This window comes from Poeciliopsis prolifica, unplaced genomic scaffold (assembly GCF_027474105.1).
Source record: "Poeciliopsis prolifica strain line A6 unplaced genomic scaffold, Auburn_PproV2 SCAFFOLD022, whole genome shotgun sequence".
NCBI classification, from domain to species: Eukaryota; Metazoa; Chordata; class Actinopteri; order Cyprinodontiformes; family Poeciliidae; genus Poeciliopsis; species Poeciliopsis prolifica.
The window spans coordinates 1491437-1514745 of NW_026562397.1; the positions used below are offsets into that span (position 1 = coordinate 1491437).

Sequence of the window (23309 nt, forward strand, 5' to 3'; positions counted from 1 at the left end):
TGATGAAAGCATCTCCTCATTTCTAAGTTTGGTTAATGTCTATTATTTCTTCTTGAGGATGGGTTACCAGAGAAGATCTTGCCCGTGCTTCCAGCTATAGAGACCAGGTACTGGACCAGATGCTGGCAGTTGGTGGTTTTACCGCTGCCAGACTTCCCCAGAAGCACAATGGACTGATCCTGCTGGGTAGTGAGCAGGTTGCGGTAGGCTGACTGGGCCACAGCATAGATGTGAGGGGCAGTGTCCTCCCTCCGACAGCCTTTGAACATGTGCATGACCTGTTGGCATGAAGGGCAGGAATAACCAGAAAAAACATTTAAAGTAAACTGAAGCCAATGCTAATACAGATAAACATGTCACATTGTAAACTGTCCTGTTCTGTTGCTTTGTTACCAGTTGTAGCACCTGTAGTCTCCACTCACCTTCTCAGAATACATAGACGGTGTACTGAGAGGGTTGATAACGACCATGTTGGGTCCAGCAAAGGAGTGGATGAGGTTTCCTCCATAGCGCTGCCTCAGGCAGTGCATCATGCTGGACTCATTTAGGTAAACGAGCGAAGCCAGGTCCTCTGAGCGATCATATGTTGGTGGATTGGCCTGCACACGCATACAAATACCATGACAAAACTCACAGTCATAGTACTAAAACTATGACTGTCTTCAGCACAGTCAAAGACTACAGTTTCTGGGAAAATGGGTTTTAAAAAGTAAACTATATACAGATGTAATCTGAGACTCTGTAACTTTGTTTAGGCCACTCAGGCACAGCAGGCTTCATCTGAGCAGGGAGAGTCCTGGTAGCTCAGCAAGAGTCAGACAAGACAAGAGTCTGAGGTTCAGTGTGACCAGAACACAATATATGGGTTCAGTTGACAGTCAAATATTATATGAATCATCACATGACAATCTGAAAAATGAATAACCAAGAGGAATTCTGAGCAAAGTCAAAATAATGGACTCCCTGTTCCTCCTGAAAAAGAAGGCTTCTTGTTAGGTTCTGATGGAGGTTTTACCACTGCCAGACTTCCACAGAAGAACAATGGACTGATTCTGCTGGGCAGTGAACAGGATCACTGACCCGAGTATCCGAGTACAGTCTCATGGAGATAAACCTGCTCATCACAAACTGATTGTAGTTGTTTTTTTAAGATAACAATTTTCCTAGGATACTTATTAAAAATTAGAAGCTATATTTTTTTAAAAGGTCAGGTAACATTTGCTACTAGTTTATTCTCAACTGAACTTTGAATTGTAAGTTTGAAAAGAAGCTGTTTAAGTCAGATTCTGATTGGTGACCATCAGTGCTCAGCTGTATCCATGTGGTACTCACCTTTTCTATGTCGTCCTCATCCACATCCAGTATAGTTCCATCATTCTCCAGCTTGATCTTCACCTTTCCCTCAGGGAGTGAGCCACACTCTGTCTTCAGCACAGTGGCTGCGAGAATAACGTGCAGGAAACATGCAGTCATATTCAAAATGAAAAAACTGGTCAAAACTTTATTTATTCCAGTAATTAACAATGATACTGTATAAATGAAATCCACAAGGAATAACACTTTCACACCTGCGTTATTTTTCTTAAAAGGAGTATTTTCTGCCTCATGTTGATGAAAGCATGACTTTAATATTAGAGTATTACATCTGGCCTACAAAAAACGATTTTATTATAGAAATGTGGGCTTAATGCAAATTATGCTTAATGCCTGTTAAAAGGTTGTTATTTTCAGTAAGTATTTAGAATCTGACGAACGAGACACATCTAAAAGGATTTTTTGGGGGCGATAATTTTAAACTTCAGGTAAAAAAATTAGGCCAATCAAAGAACCTGGAACAAGACAGGAGAGGTTGTTTGCTGGCAGAATGATTAACTTGTTACTTGTGTTAATAGAAGTTACAAACCCTTACTCACCAAGAGAGAAGCCCTCTTTGTGAACAAGCCAGACCTTCTCTGATCCGTACCAGGCCTGCTCTGCTGTAATCTGCTCCTCTGTCTTCACCTGAAAACACAACGATGTCAGGTTTAACACAGAAGGGACAAAAACTGCTCATCATCACACTGGAGTGGTCTCAAGTCACTAGCAATATCCACTTTAATCCCAGTGCATGCTGGGAGGTTACAGAAAAAACCTGGAGGGAACGTTAGCTAGTGAGTGAGACTTCAGGCCAAACACACACCAGCTGTAGGGCTATGTGAGGGAGGGTGGCTGCGTTGGAACCCCAGTTCACAAACTTTACATCACCTTAACCAGTGAGCATAAGCAAGAAGAACACCTGTGAAATAACACACCAGGCCACAAAATAAGAAAAACCACTCAAAAATAAGTTAATGAAAAATGACGTATTTATGAATGTGAATCCACAAACTTTACATCGTGACTAGTGATGTTCCATCAAATAGGTTGGACCTTGTTGAAAACATGCATTTTGCAGGCAAAGGGAGGGACAGAGCAGAGGACGTACATGCCATAGTGGAGAACAATTCTCTTTAAACCTGTTCCCAGCTCGTTTCCCATGTTTCCCTGCTTCAACACTCCTGATTTAAATCAGTGGCTGACAAAAGGGAGGATTTGCTGAGGACATCCTTCACTATTAAAATCTGGTGTGTTCAAGTAGAGAAACGTCTAAAACATGCATTACAGTGGGTTCACAGCACTGAGATTCATGTGATGAGCTGGAGCTTTTATGACAGGCATGGTCCAGGCCACACTGGAGGTTTCTTAACTGCGACATGAGACGTCTGGAAAGGAGAAAACAGATCCTCTTCCCCTGATTCCTGAAGGTGTTGGCAGCATTAAGAAGTCAAAGCACAGTTATATATGGGCAACATGCTACACACACACGCACACACGCACATTATAGACCCCTTGCATGTTATTGTTTCCACCCAGAAATATTGCGCATGCGCACACTATTGGAGGGCTAAAAAACTATTCTTTTGCAAGGCATCCATAGCTGCACTGCTGTGTTATTATTCCATTAACTGAATGAAACCTGGAGATGTAGGTATTAATTCAGAACAATGCGCCACAGCAATGAAAGAAATTATGCAGAAAAGGCTTTGAAGAATAAAGCCTTTTCATTGAATTGTAAGCAAAGAATGAACACAATTCATTCTTGTGTTTTCTCACTCCACAAACAAGTTGCCATAGCAATTGACAACAACGTCATTCTATGCGTCAGAATTCAACACCAAAAAACACAAACATTTCACACACAAAGAACAGAATATTCAGTCCCTTTTAGTATTCTGTTTATAGGCTTGATGTTTATTTTGTGATTATTAATAAGTGATATCCATGATGGCAGATTATTGATGATAGCTCAGCTACCATCACTGTGTTAGATACTATTAGCTAATCCTATTAGCAATAGTAGAGTACCTAATTTAAATCCCTGCTCTATTGATGATCTGTCAGAGTTGTTCTTTGGAGTTCTCAAACTTCATAAAGAAAGAGCTTAATGAGGACACAACCTCTAATGAACTGTTTACACCTGCTTGTGGAACACCTCTTGGACTAGACCTGTACAACATTACACAATCTTTCAATGGCAAATACTGTGATAACATCAGATGTGATACGTTCATATTTCTTCACTCCCTTGGGATTTTGGGTAACATCATTAGTGTTGTGTGTGAGCATTTCCTGCTCTCAGACTCTGTCCAACTGGGTGAATATTACATTAGCATGAAAGATATGTGTTCATAAAACTAGGAATACACTGACCAACAATCATTCAAGTTGTTTCAGAACGTAGTTGGACAATAAAGCTCATGTTTTCTACAGCATGATTCACAATGTGCTGTAAGGAAGCAAAAAAGGAAGAAGCTACCAAAGCAACTTAGAATTACATTAAAGTTGATATGGTTTAGAAATTAAAAGCCAACCCAAGTTCAGGAATGAAGACAGAACCAGTTATAGTTCTTATCTGCACTACTACAGCTTATACCTGGCCTTATTGTAAATGGAAGTAAAGCCAACCTGCTGGCTCTCTGTTTTATACCACATGTAAACACCAAATCAGTTGTTGAAAAAGTTATTGAAAGCCTCCTCACCATTACACTAATGTACTCACAAACACTTTAACAAAAATGGTAGTGCACAGTTAGTCAAACGGTAAACCTAACCAGTCCATGCAACTGATTGAAAGATTTCATGCACAAAATGTGCATGCAATGTTTGTCCTTCTGTCAGCTGGAAAATATTCAGAGCTTGTCAACAAACAACAACTACATTGCACCACAAGTATATACATATAATACAAAACTAGAGTTCAGATTCAATGCGCTTCCTCTACAAAATAAGATTAATATTAAATAGAAGGCTTTGTGAACACAGCTCTCGTCAAACATTGAAGCTATAAATCCTTCCTTTAACCTTTAATTATGCACATTCAAAACTAGTCTCAAACAAAAACACATCAGATGAGGAGTTAATTCAGAAGAAACAAGGTCACAAATGCATCACTTCTGATCTGCGAATGTAAATCATAAAGACATTAAGCGCATCATCAGTCTCTACTTCTACTGACTGGACCATGCATTTCTAACACCAGGGTCTCATACATACGTAGGTCAGACATGTTGATTGGGACCACTGGAACTCTTCTTGACTTTCTGCAGCTTGGTGAGAGGGATTTGCTGTAAGAGCAGAATGCAGTGGAGGCAAGCCTGAGGATTTAAAGGCAGGTGGGCTACAAGGAGTCGCCAAAGAGGTGGCAGATGTGACACCAGTATGGGAAGTCAGGGGAGCTGACTTGGGAGGTGCCACAAATCCCCCAACTGAAAGGAGAGAAGAATGTCTGGAAGTAACTTTGGAAGTAGTCTGAGGTAAGCCAATAGGAGCTGATGAAGTCTTCTTTAAACATGTGAAATAATCTGTATCCTTTAACACCTGGGTGGTTGTACCCTCTGTACACTCCTGATTTGTTTTCATTAGCTCACTTTTCTTCTTCTCTTCATGTGATTTCCCTTTCTCTACTTTTTCTACTTGTTCCTTGCTGGTTTGTGAGCAAAGCCCTTTTCTTTTGTCACTGACCATAAAATGTGTCCGTGCTCGTGGAATATCCGCTTTATTTTCTGTTTTGATAATGTCATGTTTAAAGGAGAATGCTGGCACTGTCTTTGTCAGTGGAACTGTTCTTGGCCCTTGAACTGTTTTGACTGCTTCTGGTCTAAATTTGGTTTCCTCTTTAGTTTTGGGTAAATTTTGGGTTAGTATCTTTGCCTCATCATCCTGTATGGACACAACATTTTTAGTAACAAGAGGAACCACATTTCCTTCCGTTTTCTGTGCTGTCCTCTGTTCATCTGTAAGGTCCATCTGGCTGGTACTGGTGTCCAAATGATCAACATTACCATTGTTCAGACCATTCAGAATGCGTTTGCCATTGTTTCCGTTGTTTCCATGCCCAGAGCTAGCTGCCTCTGTCACCTGGACTTGTGAAGGCTTAGATCTGTTTAATTTAAATGTCGTCTTCAGTGGTGGTTCCGAGCTTTTGAAGCGCTCAGCGACTTTAACAGGCACTGTGACGATTGGTGGGGAAGAACCTCGTGCAGGAGAAGCAGATTCATCCCAGGAAGCTGTTGAAGGGCTTTTTGTCCTGAATATCGATCTGCCAGGATCTAGACCAGGGACTGATTGAGCCTGGCTTGCCAGCCTGTCAACTTCCAACTAATTATGAAGAAGAAATACAGAAGGCAAAAGTGTAAATGTTGGGAAGGAACTCCTTTAAGCCAACAGACAAATTATCACTTGGTTATAGATAGGGCTGCAATTGATAAAGTGGATAAAAATTGACTACTAAAAGTCTCGGCAACAAATGCCATTATCCATTTCTTGGACGATTTATGTGTCACTCGGCATGTCTAGGGGTTGTTTCTTCACTAGCAGAGCTTTGCCAATGCCAACTGATTGAGATAAAGTTAAAAAAAACAACAACGGTGTTTTAAAAAAAAATTAAGTAAATTGTAGAAGCTTAAATTCTCGCTGGCCTGATGGTGCTGCTTACTTTTACTATTTAACTTAAACAGTTTAAATGTCCTTCATGAATAAATTTACCACAATGGTGGCTATAATAAGCTTCAATATTTCATTTATCATCAAAGTCTAAGTGACTGTATGTCACTGTATGTGAATGTACGTGTTGCAGGAGGGGAGTAAACAAACATGACCAAAAAAAAGTTTATGATACAAGAGGTCTAACTTAATGATCTGCTCAGACTGATCTGAGTGACTAACATCAAAAGCTCCAATAAAAACTTTAATTGACATGAGACTAAATGAACTTAGACAAAAGTTAGGAAAATTATATTTTCCATGTGAAACTTTTAAAAAGCACTATGCAGTATTTACTTACACTTTTGCCTCCCATCTTGTTCTCTTCTTTGATCTAGAAAGTGTTGATGTAAAGAATGAAACCAGATCAAACCTTCTTCTTATAAGAAAGTCGTGGTGATAAACTGGGCCAAGCTCAAAACATGCGAAGATGCCACCACACCCATTTATTTTCTGTCTTCACATACAGTGTTCTACCTTAAATTTACAACACATACAAGTGATGCAGTCAGAACACTATTAGTGACTTAATTCAACATAGTGCAAGATCACAGCAGATTAGGTCAGAAAAGCAAAAACTTTTTGAAATAGTTGAGAGCTATGAAAAAAGATGTTAACTATCTAGGTAAAACGTTGTTTAGCATGCAGTTAAAGTGTGTGTTTCATGACATTTCTATGTAAGACTTTCCTTTTGCTCCCAGAAGGAGAAGCGAGATGAAAATGCCATGTTGTTCTGCTGTCATTAATTGGGACTGACAAGATGGAACAGGAGAAGAAGGAGGATCTAGAACAGGATGCATGGAAAGAATATATAGAGTTAAATTACATGTCAGAAAAGTCAAAACCTGATTTTTACCATGATCTCCAGATCCCTTTTCTATGTTTAACACTGTACATCCGTAAGTTGATAAATATAAACAAAGACAAAGGTATGAGTCATTACGGCTGCATAATTATACAAATTAAATTTTTCCAACCTCGGAAGATCTCGATTTTTCAGCCATGAGTATCGATACGTTAATCCATAGGAGTCCATGTACCGTCTTTTTAACATTTGGGTTCAAGTGACTGCTGTTACTTGATGGCAATTTATAGTCCACGACTGATAGAGCAATTAAGTAAAGGTCACATTTAACATAATATATTAGAACAAATATTGTAAAAAATCATTTCAAATATTTCAAAATTAACACCAAAAAATCTGTTATGTTGATTGCAGAGAACCATAAAAACAATCCTGGATGGACTGATTAGTGTGAAAAGATGTCCAATATTATGTTATTTTAAGTAACAGTCATTGAATCCTGAAGAACCTATTTATTAATTGTTTTTTTTTATCAATACGTTCTGGGCCATCAGGCCCTTTAAGAACATTCCGATTTTTGATCTGGATCCAGATGGAAATGAGTTTGATGTCCCTGATTTACGGGATGAAACAAGAGAATCATGAACTATTTTGAATGTAAACAAGAATGGATATTTGGTGGTGGAATGATGTCAAACCACCAGCAAAGGAAGATTCTGTGAAGTCACTGGCGATTCAGACTGTGATGTCATCAACTGCAGAATTGTATGTAACACAATTCTGAATGTTTTTCATTGCTTGCAAGATCATGGACCAGTTCAGACGCCCGCAAACCTCTTTCAAATCAACCATTCAGGTAGTTTACCAACCAACGATTTTAGTGATTGTATTTAAAGAAAAATGTCTCAACATGCGCAAAGATACCAAAGTGGGATGACGGGACCCGATGCAAGAAGAGGAGATCAGCAAAACCCCGAGGCAGGCTTTCCTCATGTAGATTCCTTACATGAGAAAGCCTCATGTAAGGCCTTACATGAGGAATCTAAAGACTGAGCTTCCTCCTGGAAATGAAAACCGCCAGGAGGTTTGAAGACAACCAAAGACTGGCCCACCTGGAGGCAGAGCTGGAAGAGGTGAAATTCTGGTTAAAAAAGCAGAAAGATCTCAAAGAAGGGTTTTTCAACCAGGCCAAAAAGGCAAAGATGGAATCTGAGAGACTAGAGAGGTTCTTCACAACTCAGTCTTTGCTCTCCTTATGCATTGCTATAGGCAGGCCCCAATTACTGGTAATGTTGCAAATACTGAATAGTACAACTTTCCAAATATCTTTGATTACACAATAACAAAGTAATATTTGTTTATAATTTTCAACAATGACATGAATGAATCACTATTCTTTCATTTTCCTTTTCAATATTTAATATTTATTTATTTATCACCACTTTTCATTGAATTTGCTCTATAGTCTGTTTATTTACTAACACTTTTTTTAAAGAGTCATACATTGATTTATTTTCTCCTCTGATATTTCCCTTTTCCAATTCCTTCCCTCCAGTTTGAAAGTGATACTTGTGTAACATTTATTATCATTGGGTAATTATTACAATGTAAACAGAAGGGGCCAGGGGGCCGAGGGAAGTTATATCAGCTTCAAGAATCGGCCCCAAAAAAACTCAGCAGCACAGAGATCGTTTAGATCTGTCCTCTCCAGTCCACATTTCAAAATATTTTAAACTCAGTTAGCAGGTGAAGTTCTGTAGTCTGTGACAATATAATCAGGAATGTGCTTAACAAGTATGTCTTGTTTTGGAGGGTCATAAGTATACAGCCTCCCCTTTCTGATAAGGATGCTCAGCTGTGCAGCAGGGAGGAAGTTGATTATATGGTATATAGTATTGTTTTGGATCCAAGAACTTTAGTGGTTTGGAGAATAATTTAGACATTCGTATAAAATACTTAGGGCCAAATGTGAGTCCTGACATAATAACTTGGACCAACTATGGTTGATGCCACACCAATCACCTCTCTCTGGTTGGTGTTGATTATGGATGAATTGATCTTGCAATGTTCTGAAGCCCTGCACCTCAACCCAATATTCGCCTGAGGCTTCAAGTAGGACGTGATGAAGCAAAGTAAGTTAGCTAAAGGCTGCCACATATTATACTGAACTGTTAAAGGAGTTTTCTCTCACTCTGAGCTGAAATGATAAATTACATTGGGAAACCATTTTCTAAATCCATATATAACATCTTTGCTCTGAATTCTAAATTGTAAAAAATTTCATGTTTAAAGCATAAGTTACAACTTAAATGACAAAGTTCAAGAAGTGAATAAAAGACAGTGTTGAACTTCTGAATAAATTGAACAAGAAGTGCTTTTATTTAGATATTTTTAGTCTGAAATTGAAAGTCAGTTTACAGCAAGAGAACATCAGGTGTAAGTTATGATCCAAACTTATTAAGTAATAAACAATCTCATCCTTTCACAGTAAAACATCTGGAGAAATTATTTTTTAATTAAAAGCTGAAAGTTCATCCCATTAAGGGTTTCTTTCATCAACAAGGTTTTGATTAAGAGTTTTCTGCTTGCTCCTTTATGAGGCTTATTTTCTGAAAATCCATCCATTCATTTTCTAACACGCCTTTATCCTTGTCGGGTCTGAAGGAGCGCTGCTGCCCATCTCCAGTGGTCAATCAGTGAGAGGCGAGGTGTTTTCTCAAAATATCATATGAATTTAGGTTTATATTTGGCTGAAGCAAACTTGAAGAGTTTGCAAAGAGAGAAAATTGACTGTCAATATTTTTGTGTCAAGTTGTTTTCTCCAGGAGTGGTTCTACTAGCTACAGAATCACATGGTGTGTTCGTCTTATGTTGAATAGGACATTACTCAACAAAGCCTGTGATTACCTTACCTTTTAACTGCCTGGTTGGAACCAAATTATCACCTGAAGTGTGATTAATGGAATGAGGACTGATTAGTTTTCCCCACTGGTTGGTCTTCTATCTAAACACCTAGCTCTGATAAAGGCTCTAAATAGTTTCCATTTGAAATGATCTAATGCAGGACTCTGGGACAGCACGGACACAGTGGACTCTGAGCATGAATGAAATGCAAACTCATTTAAATGAAACACTGCTGTATGAAAGTACAACAGATAGCAGAGAGACATAAATTAAACGACAAATAAAAGCACTACTTCAGCAACATTTAGGACTCGTACTCCATTTTCCTTTATTAATCAACTATTTTTCCAACTTCATTGGTCTGCTATTTTCTTAACAAAACATACAAAACGTACAACAAAAAGATCATTTCATAAAGCCTTAAGCTTTCACTGGCTCTGTCAAGCTACGAGTAATGTTAGTAATGTCTGGTTTTGGCCCAATAACAACCACATTACTTTGATATTTTCTTGGAAAAAATACCAACAGAAAAAAGAAAAAACAAAATACCAACCACCATTCTGAAAAATGGTTTTGGCACAAATAATAAACAGAAGTAAGAAACACCAACCTTCACATTAACCAGCTCACTTACTCAATGCATTGAACAAAAAGAACTCGGTTACTTTACGAAAGCGTTTAGTGTGCTGGATCATTGGAGAAACCAGAAAAGTTTCAACATGTGAAAGTGGCCATGGGTGAATTTCCAGAAGATAATAGCCCTTTCCAACCTCTGGCTCACAAATACCCAGTGACACCACCAAGGAAGCAATCAGGAATTAGTCATTTCAAGTAAAATTCCCTCAGCTGGCTCCTTGGAAAATACAATTTTAAAAACTCATAGCTCCAGTATTGTTAGACTAATAAAGACAAAGTTGAATGTTCTACCTGTAGGTGAAGCAATTGTGTCAGACAGTTCTCAATAGAGGGGTCACACAGAGCAGAAACTAACATAAATGGAAAAGAACCAAGTGATAGGCAAGAGGCAGACCAGAGAAAGAGCCAAGGCGAAGGCTTCTGATAGGTCAGCTATTTAAGTCAATGGTCAGACAAGGGATGTGAAGACAGCTGTTATTATATGGAGACTGAGTGGGATAAATATAGAAGCCCCACTGCTCTCCAGACCAAAGACCACCACAGTCCAACAACACCCACACATGCCCCTCTGTGTGTGTGTCCATTAGACTGCAGTAAGTACTATGTACAGCGGACAACATCAACAACATAAGCTGGCTGACGGGGTTTAAAGGTTTCTAAAGGAGAACCTAAGGTACAGATGTCAGGGTGGTGGAATCTCCATATCTACCACATTCCAAGAAGAAACAACACCTTAAAGCTGCAGTATGTACATTTTATAAAAAAGTTTCTTTGTTGTTGTTGTTGTTTTACATAAAATTGTTACTATGTTGTGGCAGTATAATATGAGACAGTTACTCTGAAAAAAACAAACAAACTCAAGCTGCTCCTGCTACTATTGCAGAGCCAAGAGGAAGGTATGAATGCTGTCAATCAATCACATGTATGCGCTGTTCAATCTGCTAATGAAACAATTTACTAAAAACTTAAAACTTTTTATCTGCCAGCATGGGTGGACATGCCTGAGCATTTATGACAGTATCTACTGTAAGGAGAAGCTGTAGCAAAGAAGACAGGAAGGGGGAGGGTATGAGCAGCATGTACATAAGAATGACTGGCAGCGGTAAGACCCTCATCCTGGATTTGATTAATTGTTTCTGATTTAATGGTGCATTTCTGCAGTTAGCATTGGGAGCACTGGGAGAAGGCAGAGGATCTCAATTTTTTTAATCTGTCTCATACTATATCGTTATTATATTGTGATAGTTTTAACAAATATGTAAAAACATATCTCATATAAAACCATTACATATTGCAGATTTAAGGCAGCATTCTCCATTCATGAACACTTCTGCCACAAGATGGCAGCAGAAGGACATCCAATGAGGCTTCTATGGCTTTAAGTATTTGCAATCACCTTAAGTTTTGATCAGCTTCATAGTCATTGCCATGATAATTAAGGGAAATCACAACCCAACAGAGAGAGTGACTAATTAATGCAGCTGGGCCCAAAAACTCCAGCCACTCAGAACTGCAACACGAAGCAGAGTACAGGAAGGGTGGAGTTCAAAGGAGAAGAGCAAAGCAGCCTTTACCTCAGGCAGTTCAACGCTAATCCTACTAGAAGTGGGTTCATGTCCGAAAATATGCACATATTTTTACTGAGAAAGTTGTAACAGAAAGTACATGATGAAAATCCGCTTTTGTGGATTCTCACATTCTGAATCTAGACATCACAACTAGTCTGGATTCATTGATGGTTTTTATTTCTTTTTGGTAGTTTGGTGACTCGACTGTAAGTTCTGCACAATAATTCCAATGCACCTGGATAGAGCGTGTGTATAATCATCAAGGAGATTCTAGATATTAAACTATTTCTACTCCTAAGAAAAAAGACCCAACACGGAGCAGCAGATGGTGAATGGACAATTTACAGGAGGCTAAATGAAGAGCTTTTCAGTGATTTCAACGTGACAAAAAATAGTTTTTTACATATCTGTTCAAACTTGACAGTATGATATAACACAGATAATCTGTGAAAAGATTGAGCTCTTCCACCTCCTCCCTGAGGTGTTATTGTCATCTGAATTAATGCACCAATCCTGGTCAAAACTACCAATCACAGCCAGGAGGTGTGCCTTAGAGCAGTCAATCAACCTTGTGTATGTGTCCTAAAGGCTTACTAGTAGTAATCTGCCTTACTAAAACATGAGAAGCTACAAATGCCTCGTCCCACCGTTTATCAGTTACTCTTTACTGACTTTCCTTCTGAGGCAGTTGTGACTCAAAGAGATCCCAAGTTTCCAAACTTCGAATCAGCAAATACTGATCATAAGAAACTTCACCCCAATTTGCGAACTGATTTGCACATGGCTGCATGAATGTGTTAGTTGGTTGGGTCAATATGCACTGTATGTAACAGCACTTTGAGTAGTCAATATTAACTGACCCATTTACAGTTTGGGAGATGAATTAGTGGACAACTAGCCATGCACAAATGTGGACAAATAGCCACAAACATCCATTTAAAAGATTAGTGACTACCATTTGTTCTCGCTCCAACAGGAGAAGGCTCCCTAATCACTGTATTATATGGGATGACAGAGAAGAAGCACATACAGCTTTGCCTGGCTGTTCTCAGATTTGAAATATCTGAGTTACAGTCCATCAGAACCACAACTTTCAGGATCTCCATTGCTGAGTGTTAATAGAATAGAATAGAATTCAACTTTATTGTCATTGCACTGTCACATGTACAAAGCAACGAAACATGAGGAGAGAGTTGACCACAGTCGCTGCGCGCTCATGTCCTGCCCACAATAGTGAGGAACAGAGCATATAATGGAGAAGCTCACCCTAACCCTGTGGTAAAACTGAACAGCACATTAACTAGTTAGAGTGTGACCTGACAGTGGAAAAGCGCCTTAAGAGGATAGGAAGGCAGCAAAAACCATTTAAGAAGGAATTAGGATTAAAAGCCTATTGAGGTTGGGTTAACCCTCTTGTATCATAAATTAGAAGTATCAGATGCCAAAGATCCTCTTAATGTAACAGCATAAGCTTCACACTACTTAGAATGGTCAGTCTCAGAGACTGTTTCTCCCAAATGCAGCTAATCAAAGAGACCTGACAACAGGGACCAACTAGATTGGGAGTTTTGACAGTGTGCATGGCTGTGTATCAACTTATCACCGAGGAAAGATATCAGCAATGTCTAAGAGTATTTCTGTCCCAAAGGTATATTAGGGAACATATTAGGGAATTTACATATTCTCTAAGAATGGTTTTTATGACTGGACCTTACACCAAATTCACGAGCAATGTCTCAAATCCTGTGTGGCATTGCTACATTAGGTGGGATGCTAAACTTCAAGTCAATGGGATGAACTGACTTAATCCCATTGACTTCAAGTCAAACTATGGATATCCATAGTTCATACATAGTTTTCGTACAAACAACCAAATCTAATATGACAATAAAAAAATCCTTGAATTATTCCCAAGCCCAGCTCAGCCACCTAGACCCAAAATCCAAAGTAGCAATTTAACATGTAATCCTTTCGTGACTTTTGACTGAATAGTTATAACGAGGCTAACTTTGGTTCTGATTCAGTTTTAGTCAATATAAAACTCCCTTTTATTGATAAAAAGCCTAAAAAGTCCAGTGAATCTTGAAGATAGACATTAGTTCTGGAGACAAATGTATACTGCATAGAAAACAAAATTATTCTTTTAGTAAACCACATTCCCACACATTAAGCTGTTTCCCCTCCTCCATTTCCTGCATCCACAGAACTTCATTACACTTCCCTCAGAAGAAAATGTTAGATGGACGGGGTCAGGAAGTGGCCTATTTGTTCCAGAGCAGATTCCACAAATACCAGAAAGCAATGCAAAAGGAGGGGACTGCTCTCCAGCAGCTTCCTTTAAACCTGTTAAGTCAAGTAAACAAGACTTTTGATATCTCTTCTAGTTTTATTCCTGCTGCAAGTTTCACATAATTAAGAAGCAAAAGACCCTCCTATGCAAGACCCTGATCAGGCTCATCTTGTGTGTAACAGAGGGAGTGACAGCAATTTAAACTCCAAGCAGCAAAGAAAGACACTCATTTTCATTCATGACAAATGTAACTTGTGGAATTTGACTTTAACTTAAAAACTGCTTCAATACAAATTTTGATCAATAGCTAAATAAAAGATGTAGGGACCCACACACCCTGTATGTACATGAACATCAGGATAGGCTGATGGTGTGTGACAGTGGTACTATGGTACAATGCAGGACTATGGCATGTTTAACAGTCAAAAGGGAAGAGAAATGTGCTTTAAATGCATTATTATAGGAGTAATATAATAAAACATACTTCTGCTGAAAATAAAGCAGAATTAATGATTGCTTCTCCTCCATTATTCTCTCATTTTACCATATGCAACATAGTACTCCATAAACTGTTGATCATTCATTTTCAGTTTCAAGCAACCTCTCTTCCTCAGGAAGTTTGAAACCTGGCTAACTGAACTTGTAAGTAGCCTACATGTGGAAAGACTGAGACACGAGTTTTCTAGGCTATGGAATCCAGTGTTGGAACATGTAAAAGAGCAACCATGCTCCCTTTACTCAACCACCTAACTTAAGTGTCTTCCAGATAAGATGGGCTGCAAAGAACACTGTTGTGAACTCGGCTCCGGTTTTTATTCTACGTATTCATTAGTTATTTTACTATCATTTTATCATTTATTTGCTTGTATAATATTGGAATTTTTTTTGTTTGAGTTTGTCAAACTGTTGCCTCAGTCTCAGGTGCTTATTGTTTTTGAGTCTTTTGGTGTAAATTCACTTGAAAATCTTCATAAATCAAGTGCTCAAAAAATAAAAAGTTTGTTTTGTTTTACAAGTCCACAATACTGGGAGAATTACTGTCAAGCCTTAAGAGCTCAATAAAGGAATTATTTTCAGCTCAAAGTAGCTTAAAACAAAATGTCTAATGTTATATTACAAAAAGCACAGATTTGTGGTAATATGCTGCCTACTTTGTAATCTACACCTCAATTCCGACACCTAAACACTTAAACTCATAGGAACTGATTCAGTTCAACTTAAATCCATGAGAAAAAGACAAAACAAACTGTTTCAATCAACTTAATGTCTTTAATAAACCCTGTGGCCAGGAAAAAGCTTTAGTGTAGCCCAGCTTGAGCTAATAATAAGCCTCTGATTGTCTTATTGTTCAGTCAGGTTTTAATGCTTTGTTAGGAATATCCTGTGCAAACACGTCGCTGCTGAGAAGAATAGCAGGATCCTGTTTGTGGGCCAAATTCATGTCTGTGTGGACAGACACCATCCTGCTGGACGTTTACAGTGATCAGGCAAAAGGCTGGTGTGTTGAAATTCATTTCATTACAGAAAAATAATACTTTGATGTCACTGCAAAAGTTTTCACCAAGGAGCTGTCAGGTCAATATTAGATTTTTCTTTTCTTCCACATGGAAAAAAATGTTTTCTTATATAGGGTGTTTTTATGCACCTTTTCAAGACTGAATCATTACCGTTAGCTTCTCTTTATTTAAAATCTGTATTCTAATGCCATTTGTTATAAAAAGGAATTTATTGTTTTTTACATATGCAGGGCAAAAAACTATGTAAAACCTGCTTTATCCAAATGTTTTGTGTTCCAGGACTCTGAGATTGTATCCTGTTTGAATCAGTCTCATTATCCTGGAGTGATTTTGTCTCAAGTTTAGTAGTAACTTATAATTCCTCACACACTCAACAGAAACAGAATTTCTGGTAATAAAAAAATCTGAACATTTTATCACGTTGTTAAATAAAGAACGTAAAGAAATGGTAATGGCACAGCTCTCATTTGATCACAACAAACAACAAAGTAGTTCTCAGTATGCTGTGTGGAAATCATTAGAGCTGAGCCTCATATGACACAAAGCGAGTCTTGTCCTCAGACAGAGTGGAATATTTCCATAGAACAAACACAGGGAACAAATACATGCTCAGTGTATCAATGCACCAAGAGCACAATATGGATTGCACAGTAATCCTGGACAGAACAGGGGGCTAAAGTGCTTTAGCATATGCTGATTCAGTCAGTAAAATTTCAAATAATCTGCTTGAAATCATGACAAAAAATAAACACCATTCTCCTGGAAAATATTTATCTACTCAAAGCATGTAAGTTAATCTGCATTAAGGGTTTTTTGTTCTCAGCGTGACATCCATGATTGGATCAAGTCCGTCCCATTTGAACAGACAGGATGATCATAGGAAAAATACCCATACAGGTGAGAAGACAATCATGGCTCCTAAAATATACAACTTTAAGAGTTAACTCAGGTAATCTGCTCATGGACCAACTGGTAAAGCTGCAATACATAACTTTTTTTTATTTTCAAGTTTTTTTAGATATTTGTTAATACTGTCACTACGTTGTGACAGTATGAGACACAAATTACTCTACTTAGACGTGTAGATGACTGAGGATGAAATGAGGTGGAAAGAAAAAGTAGTTAAAGACAACATATATGTGTGATGGAAGGAAATGTAGAAGCACTGGTTGGCAGAAAAACAAGCTTTTCATAAAATATACTTAATACAGGAGAAAAAGTGAACACAATAGGGAAAACAGTCAGTTTTGACAAGCTAGTTAAAGAGTACTCACAGTTATCAAACGTCTTGGAGAGATTAAAGGTTACAACCACAAGGTTACAGTCGATTAAAAACTCCAGCCTGTAGCACAGGGTTTAAGGAGGCTGGCTCATCCCATGTTAGAAATGAGGAGCTAGCTAAGACACTTGAACCAAGTATAATAGAAGAAGTAAATGCAAGATCAGGATTTTCACATCCAAGAAAGATGCAAACAAAGTGAGGCCATGGGGAGACCTGTGAATACAGCAGTGATCAGAGAAAGACACCTAGTACCAACAGTATGGCATCTTACTGGCAGTGCAGGGAGCAGAATTGTTTGCTAAAAGATGCACAGAAGGGCTTTAGGAAGAGCAATTTATCCACAGAATTAAGATCCCAGATGACATTCATCACACAAAGAGGGTGCTGCCACTTCAAAAAGTCTTTCAGAGATTTGAAAACAGAGGTTTAACCCTTAAAGACAAGCGCATCTTTGGAATGCAACAGATTGAGACACTCATACATGTAATCACAGACATAAGAATTAAACCAGACCAGAGAAAGGACAAAACCATCTACAAAGGGCCCAGACCTGAAATTTGCACAAAACTATGCAAACTTATCAGAACCATTGATAGCCTTGCTTGTACGTTCCTTGTTTGTGGACGAGTGAAACAGAATTATCGTTTCAAGTAACTAAACAAGCATTGGTGAGTGAGCCATGCCTGGCCTACTTTAAACTGGATGCATCAACTGTTGTCATTAGTGATGCTGGTCCAGCAGGATTAGGAGCAGTTTTGCTACAGGCCCAATCAGATAAACAGAAGAAACCAGCTGCTTATGCAAGCCGTTCATTGGCATAACATCAATATTGTCAGAACATAAGGCTTCAGGATGAGTATGGGCTGTGGAACATTTTAGGATCATTTTGTGGGAGGGCAAGCTTACTCTGCAAACTGACCAGAAACTCCTCAAATACAGAAGGTTACACTGTCACCACCATGAATACAGAGACTTGGTTTGAGACTTCAACCTTATGATTAGAAGATACAGCACATAGTTGTAAAGTCCAATGTAGCAGACTCACTTTCACAACTTTCTTTACCAGAGACGGAGAACAGTGAGTAAATGGAAATTAGTGGACAGAGTGCTGGCAGTGACAATGCATGAAGTACAAGTCATGAACCTTGAGGACATGTCCTCAACATAAAGAAACAACTAAAGACATTTGGGGGTGACAGGAAATTCCATCAGAGTATCACTGTATTATCCAAAAAGCAATGGAAAAATTGAGGTTTCACAGATACTTCAGAACATCCAAGAAATGGCAGGAGGAACTTCAAAAAATACTGATGGCTTACCTTTCACAGTGTCAGGAGCCATGCTCATGTTTGAACGAGATATCTGCACAAAGTGTCCGAACATGGAGAAGAAATATGGACTTCCAAATGGCAAGAATAAAACAAGACCATCACATTAAATACAAAACCAAAATGAAGGAGCATGCTGACCAGACCAATCGAGCAAAAGATCATAACTTTAGGGCTGGTGATGAAGTTTGCATTGCTAGTATGGAGAATGGAAAGCTGAGCACCACATTCAAAGATATTTGCTATGTGATATTGAGAAACACTGCCAATAATGCCTTTGAACTGGTCAGCACCAGCACTGGTCAGAAGATGGATCAAAGTGATCACAAATGTCAAATATCTTCACCACACCCCTGTGGTAACTGACTTTGATGCTTTGGAGAATCTACTGGAACACATTTGCTGAAACCACTTCATCGTCTGAGACCCAACCAGAACCTAACCCAACTGTCTTTGAGGTCATCACTGCCAGGAAAGGCTGTGTCATCAGAAACCCCATCAGACACAGAGAGATTTGAAAATAAATAAACTAAGACAGAAAAGACAAATTACTCTTAGGTAGATGTGTAAAATAGATTTTGATTTTTGTTTAATTTGAAAAAACAAAATACCACATAGGTTTGTGTGCATTTGTATCCTAAAAAACAATACTAAACTTCAGATATTTCTCTAATGAGATATTACTAATGAGATATTAACATACATGGAAAAAAACTTACATTGTAGCAGAAAGATTTTCAGTATTCTTGATGCCACATGAACTGTGAGAGAACACAAAATCTCACGAGAAAAAAAAAATAGGGGGCTGTTTTCTAGGGTGCACCGTTCTGTTCAGCACACATACACTTATACAAACAGCCCAGAAAGCTAGCAAGTCACACTTTTAACATTAATTAACCATTCATTCATATATAGAACTACATAATAAAGCTCAAAGTGTGTAAGCACCACAACAAAACAGGATTTTTTTTGCATCAACACATTTTCTTTGAACAAAGCCATTTTTACATGACTAAAGAACATAACTTCCAAACATAAAGAATGAAGAAGGGCTAATGTTTAGGGTTGTCATTATAGAGGTGCACCGATTGCAATTTTCTGGCCAATTGCCAATGATAAATTTTTAGAAAGCCTGTAATGCCAATTCAGATTTTGGCTAATAGTGATTTTTTTTTTTTTTGTCTGAAATTTTGCTAAATATAGAAAGAATGTTGCCTAGTTGGCGTGAGTGACTATTAAATAAATGCAAACATGCAGACGGTCTGTCAAACTTCTCTCTTAGCAGAGCAGAAGAGTTCAGAGGTTGATTTTTAGACCTTTTCCGAGGTAGATAATATCAGTGGACAAGATCGATTTCACATATACGCATCAGCTGATCTGCTAAAGTTAAGAAAATTGGAGCCTATTTTTCAGCTGGTTAATTTATCGGTGCACCACTAAAGAATGCTCTAATGGGTCTGCAGCTCTTAAGACCCAATGTTGTGGCTCTCAAAGCTGTGGTCAACACACAATTTTAAAACATGTAAAGATCGGCAATGAAAGCTAATCTTAGTTTTTTGCATTAATAGTTTGAGGAATACTTTTATGTTAAATCTTTTTTTCTCCACAATGAATAACCCAAATGTTTGTTTTTTAAAAGCAAGTAACTAACATGCTTAAATAGTACCTGTATTTTTAAACAGGAATATTAATTATATTAATAATTTAACACCATCTTGCTATTCATTGAAAGCTAAATCTATTCCTTCCCTTAGCAGGAGTTCTGGGCAGGAGAATAGAACTACAGTGCATAGAATGGACCTAAAAGGTGATGCATGATGTCTCAACATGGTCGAATGCTTCATAATATAATATCATATTGTAACCACTTGTAACCAGTCAAGTTTCTCTCTAGATGAAGTAGAAGAAAGCTGCTTACGTGTCGGGCCTCTCTGCGAAGCCCCTCGATGTTCCTCAGCCAGCAGCGGCTCAACTCGCTCAGCTCCAGGATGGGTTGGACCTTCAGCCTCACTGTGTCTCCGGACTGACGGATCATCTCAACTATCTCGTCACGGCTCTTGCTCTCCACATTCCGTCCATTTATCTCCACCAGCCTGTCGCCAGGCACAAGTCCGAGCGCCAAGTCCTTAGTACCAGCACCAGGCTCGGCGAAGTGGACCACTCGTCTGTAGACCCCTCCATCAGGGCTGCGATCTAGCATAGTGGTTCGGCGCAAAGAGAACCCAAAGTCACCAGTGTTGCGCCTCTGAAGCTCCAGCTCCCGCGTTTCAGGGGCACTTGGTGCAACCACAGTAGGTAGCGGCAAGGGTGCAGGAAAAATCTTATCAACCAGTTCAGGGATGAAAACTTTTTTAGTGTCTGCCGCCTCTGGTTGAACTCTATGGCTGTGCTTGCGAAGCATGTTGAACACTTTGCTCTCGACCTGCGGTGATGGAGCAGCAGAGTTCTGTCCAGAAGGAGTGGAGCCCTCTGACGGGCTCTCCTCCTTGCTCCTCTGGGAGAAGGAGAAACGTTTCATCATCTGCCCCATCTGTGAGGAGTTCTGCTTGGCAAGAGAACCGAAGTGAGCCACACGGTCCCGAACAGAGCTGCGATGTCCATCCTGACCTCCTCCCTCTCCTTTCAAGTCATCAGTGGAGCTGGCCACACTGATCTGATCATCCAAGACCATGCTGCTTCGGTTGCTGAACTCATCCGACTCAATGTCGGTGAGGGACAGCTCATTGGTGCTGGCCACTTTGATAGGAATGGGATTGGAGATCTCCACTTTGTTCTTGGATTCCCGCTTAGCCTCCCTCTTAAGATTGAAAAAACCCCGCCTCATGCTCATCTCCTCCAGGCTGCGCAGCTCTGCCGCAGACATTCTCTCCTTCTTCTCTTTCTTCTCTTTCCTGCCCCCTTCCTTCTCCTTGTCTTTCTTTATCAAATTAAACATGGTAACTGTCCAAATCTCCCTACACAGGATTAGTCATGAGTCAGAAGTCTTGTTTCCTAAAGAAAAAAAAAATCCCCTGGAAGACAGGAGAAAACTGTTAGAAACTACTATAAAACAACACTGACAACAAATGAATTCATTCACTCATTAAATATTGAGCATCCTTTATTGTGTTTAAATATGTGTAGAAATGTGTAATGGTACTAAAAATAAAACCACAATTCTCTACACAGCTGGGATTTAATGTCACATTTTGGCAAGTTTCAATCAAGAGAAACAAAAATGTAGAAATATGCTTTTTACTTGAATCAAAATGTTCACATTTTCTTTTCTTTTCTTTTTTTTGCTCTTGTGGGCTTTATTTGAAAGTACTAAGACAGGAAAGCAGGTAAAAAGAGAGAGGAAAGGTGTGCAGTAAAGGTCACCAGGTTGGACCTGTGACAGCGGTGTCGAGGACTAAGACCTTCTCATGTGGGTTGTGTTTAACCCCTGTGCCACCGCAGCACCCTGAAATGTTCACATTTTCTGAAAACAGTTTGATTTCACAGCCTTTCACAAAGTATTATAGAACTAAAAGTTCTGGTTTTGTTATGTAATCAATTTCTTTTACACATGAAACAGATTGGTGCAGTTACTTAGGATTGTTTAAGTAAATTTTGGATGACATTGATAAGAAATATTTAAATCATTTTGGAGATGTTTCGATTACACAACTGAGTGTCAAATGGACTTGAATGCACTGTGGAGACGCAGCTGGTAGGAAACAGTCAGAAGGATTTTTTTTGTGTTTGTTTTTATGCTACATGCAACTTTTTTTGCACTTTATCTTATTTTACATGATAGACATGAGATGCTTAAATTTTGCTTGATGTCCTTCCAGGTGAGTATTTAAATTCAATGTGTGTTGATCTCCATAATGACCTGCCGTTGCAAAATCCTCAAGTCATATGTAGTCTGTAGAATTTTGTCATTATTCTCTATGTCAACTGAAGACACCTTGGCACCTTGTTCAGCATGGAAATAGAAAAATAGAAAAAAGTAGAAAGTAAAACTCCCACAGTCCTTATATCTGAAGTAATCCAATTATAAGGGTTGACAATGGGAGACTAACTATAAAAGTTAGTTAGGGTAGACTATAAAAACTGAGAATACTAAATAGCTTTAACAGGCAAAAACTTTCTAAAGAGAATGAGAAAGAACAGGAAAAGCTGTTCCTCTTTCAGCCGACAAGGCAATAACACCACAAGCTCTTGAACCAATGTGTTGCCATAAAGCTTAGGTTGGCTCCACCTTTCTCACTGCGGCATCACCTCAGCTGAATGAGAATCATTTACGTTCCCAAACAACACAAGTTAATGATGGTGATCGAGTCTTTCCTGCTTTGCTTTGGTGGAGCTTTTCAAGGTTGTGTGGCAAATAGCAGGATTCTGCACTTTGATTCCAGCCATAAAGGTTTTGCATGAGCACAGGTTATATAAAAGGCTGTTTGTTCGGAACAGTTGCCTGGTGACTCAAATCGTTCCAGAATAGCACCGCTCACCATATTGGCGTGTCGGAGAAGCTCTGCTATCTTAGTTCTGAAATGTTCTTTTCATAGACAGTTGTTCATTATTTTTGGTCGAGGCTTTAGGACTGTTGTCATGATGTGCAACTTTGGCAACAGTATCTTTTACAACTGGGCGCAGCTGATTACCATCTGAAAATCTCAGATAATACTTGAACTGAAACTTCAAATCCTAGAGGAGTGGAAATGTAGACTTCCCGGATGCAGACCCAAGAGCAGAGAGAGGACATTCACATCATCTCCTTCATTCATTGTGATGAACAAGGATCAGATTCAACATTTCTGCACCCATATGGCCAGACAGCAAACTCAAGAGGTGGATCAGCAGTGTCATCCAGGACATGTTACAGAGAAATATGGACTCTGTTGTCTGGATATTGAGATCACCATTCACTACAACTCTTTGAAGTCACTTGGATG

General features: G+C 38.9%; 2 protein-coding genes and 1 long non-coding RNA gene across 3 annotated transcripts in view; 1 reads left to right on the forward strand and 2 right to left on the reverse strand.

Annotated features, from left to right (window-relative positions):
- The window catches only part of myo18ab (myosin XVIIIA b), a 58941-nt gene that overhangs the window by 33157 nt on the left and 2475 nt on the right, over positions 1 to 23309 (reverse strand). Inside the window, 5 exon segments of the mRNA XM_055045458.1 lie at positions 68 to 278; positions 423 to 599; positions 1333 to 1439; positions 1914 to 2001; positions 20309 to 21401. Of these exon segments, the coding sequence (XP_054901433.1) occupies positions 68 to 278; positions 423 to 599; positions 1333 to 1439; positions 1914 to 2001; positions 20309 to 21325 (1600 nt within the window). The 5' untranslated portion in view covers positions 21326 to 21401.
- On the reverse strand, positions 4303 to 6385 carry LOC129369814 (uncharacterized). Its single transcript, XM_055045456.1, has 2 exons — positions 6362 to 6385; positions 4303 to 5676 (listed from the first exon to the last, which is right to left on the reverse strand). The coding sequence occupies exons 1-2, from the start codon at positions 6374 to 6376 to the stop codon at positions 4549 to 4551; spliced, it is 1143 nt and encodes a 380-aa protein (XP_054901431.1). The 5' UTR covers positions 6377 to 6385; the 3' UTR covers positions 4303 to 4548.
- On the forward strand, positions 16435 to 20401 carry LOC129369818 (uncharacterized). The gene is made up of 3 exons (XR_008606986.1): positions 16435 to 16677; positions 20148 to 20197; positions 20285 to 20401. It is a non-coding gene; the product is annotated as an uncharacterized LOC129369818 (long non-coding RNA).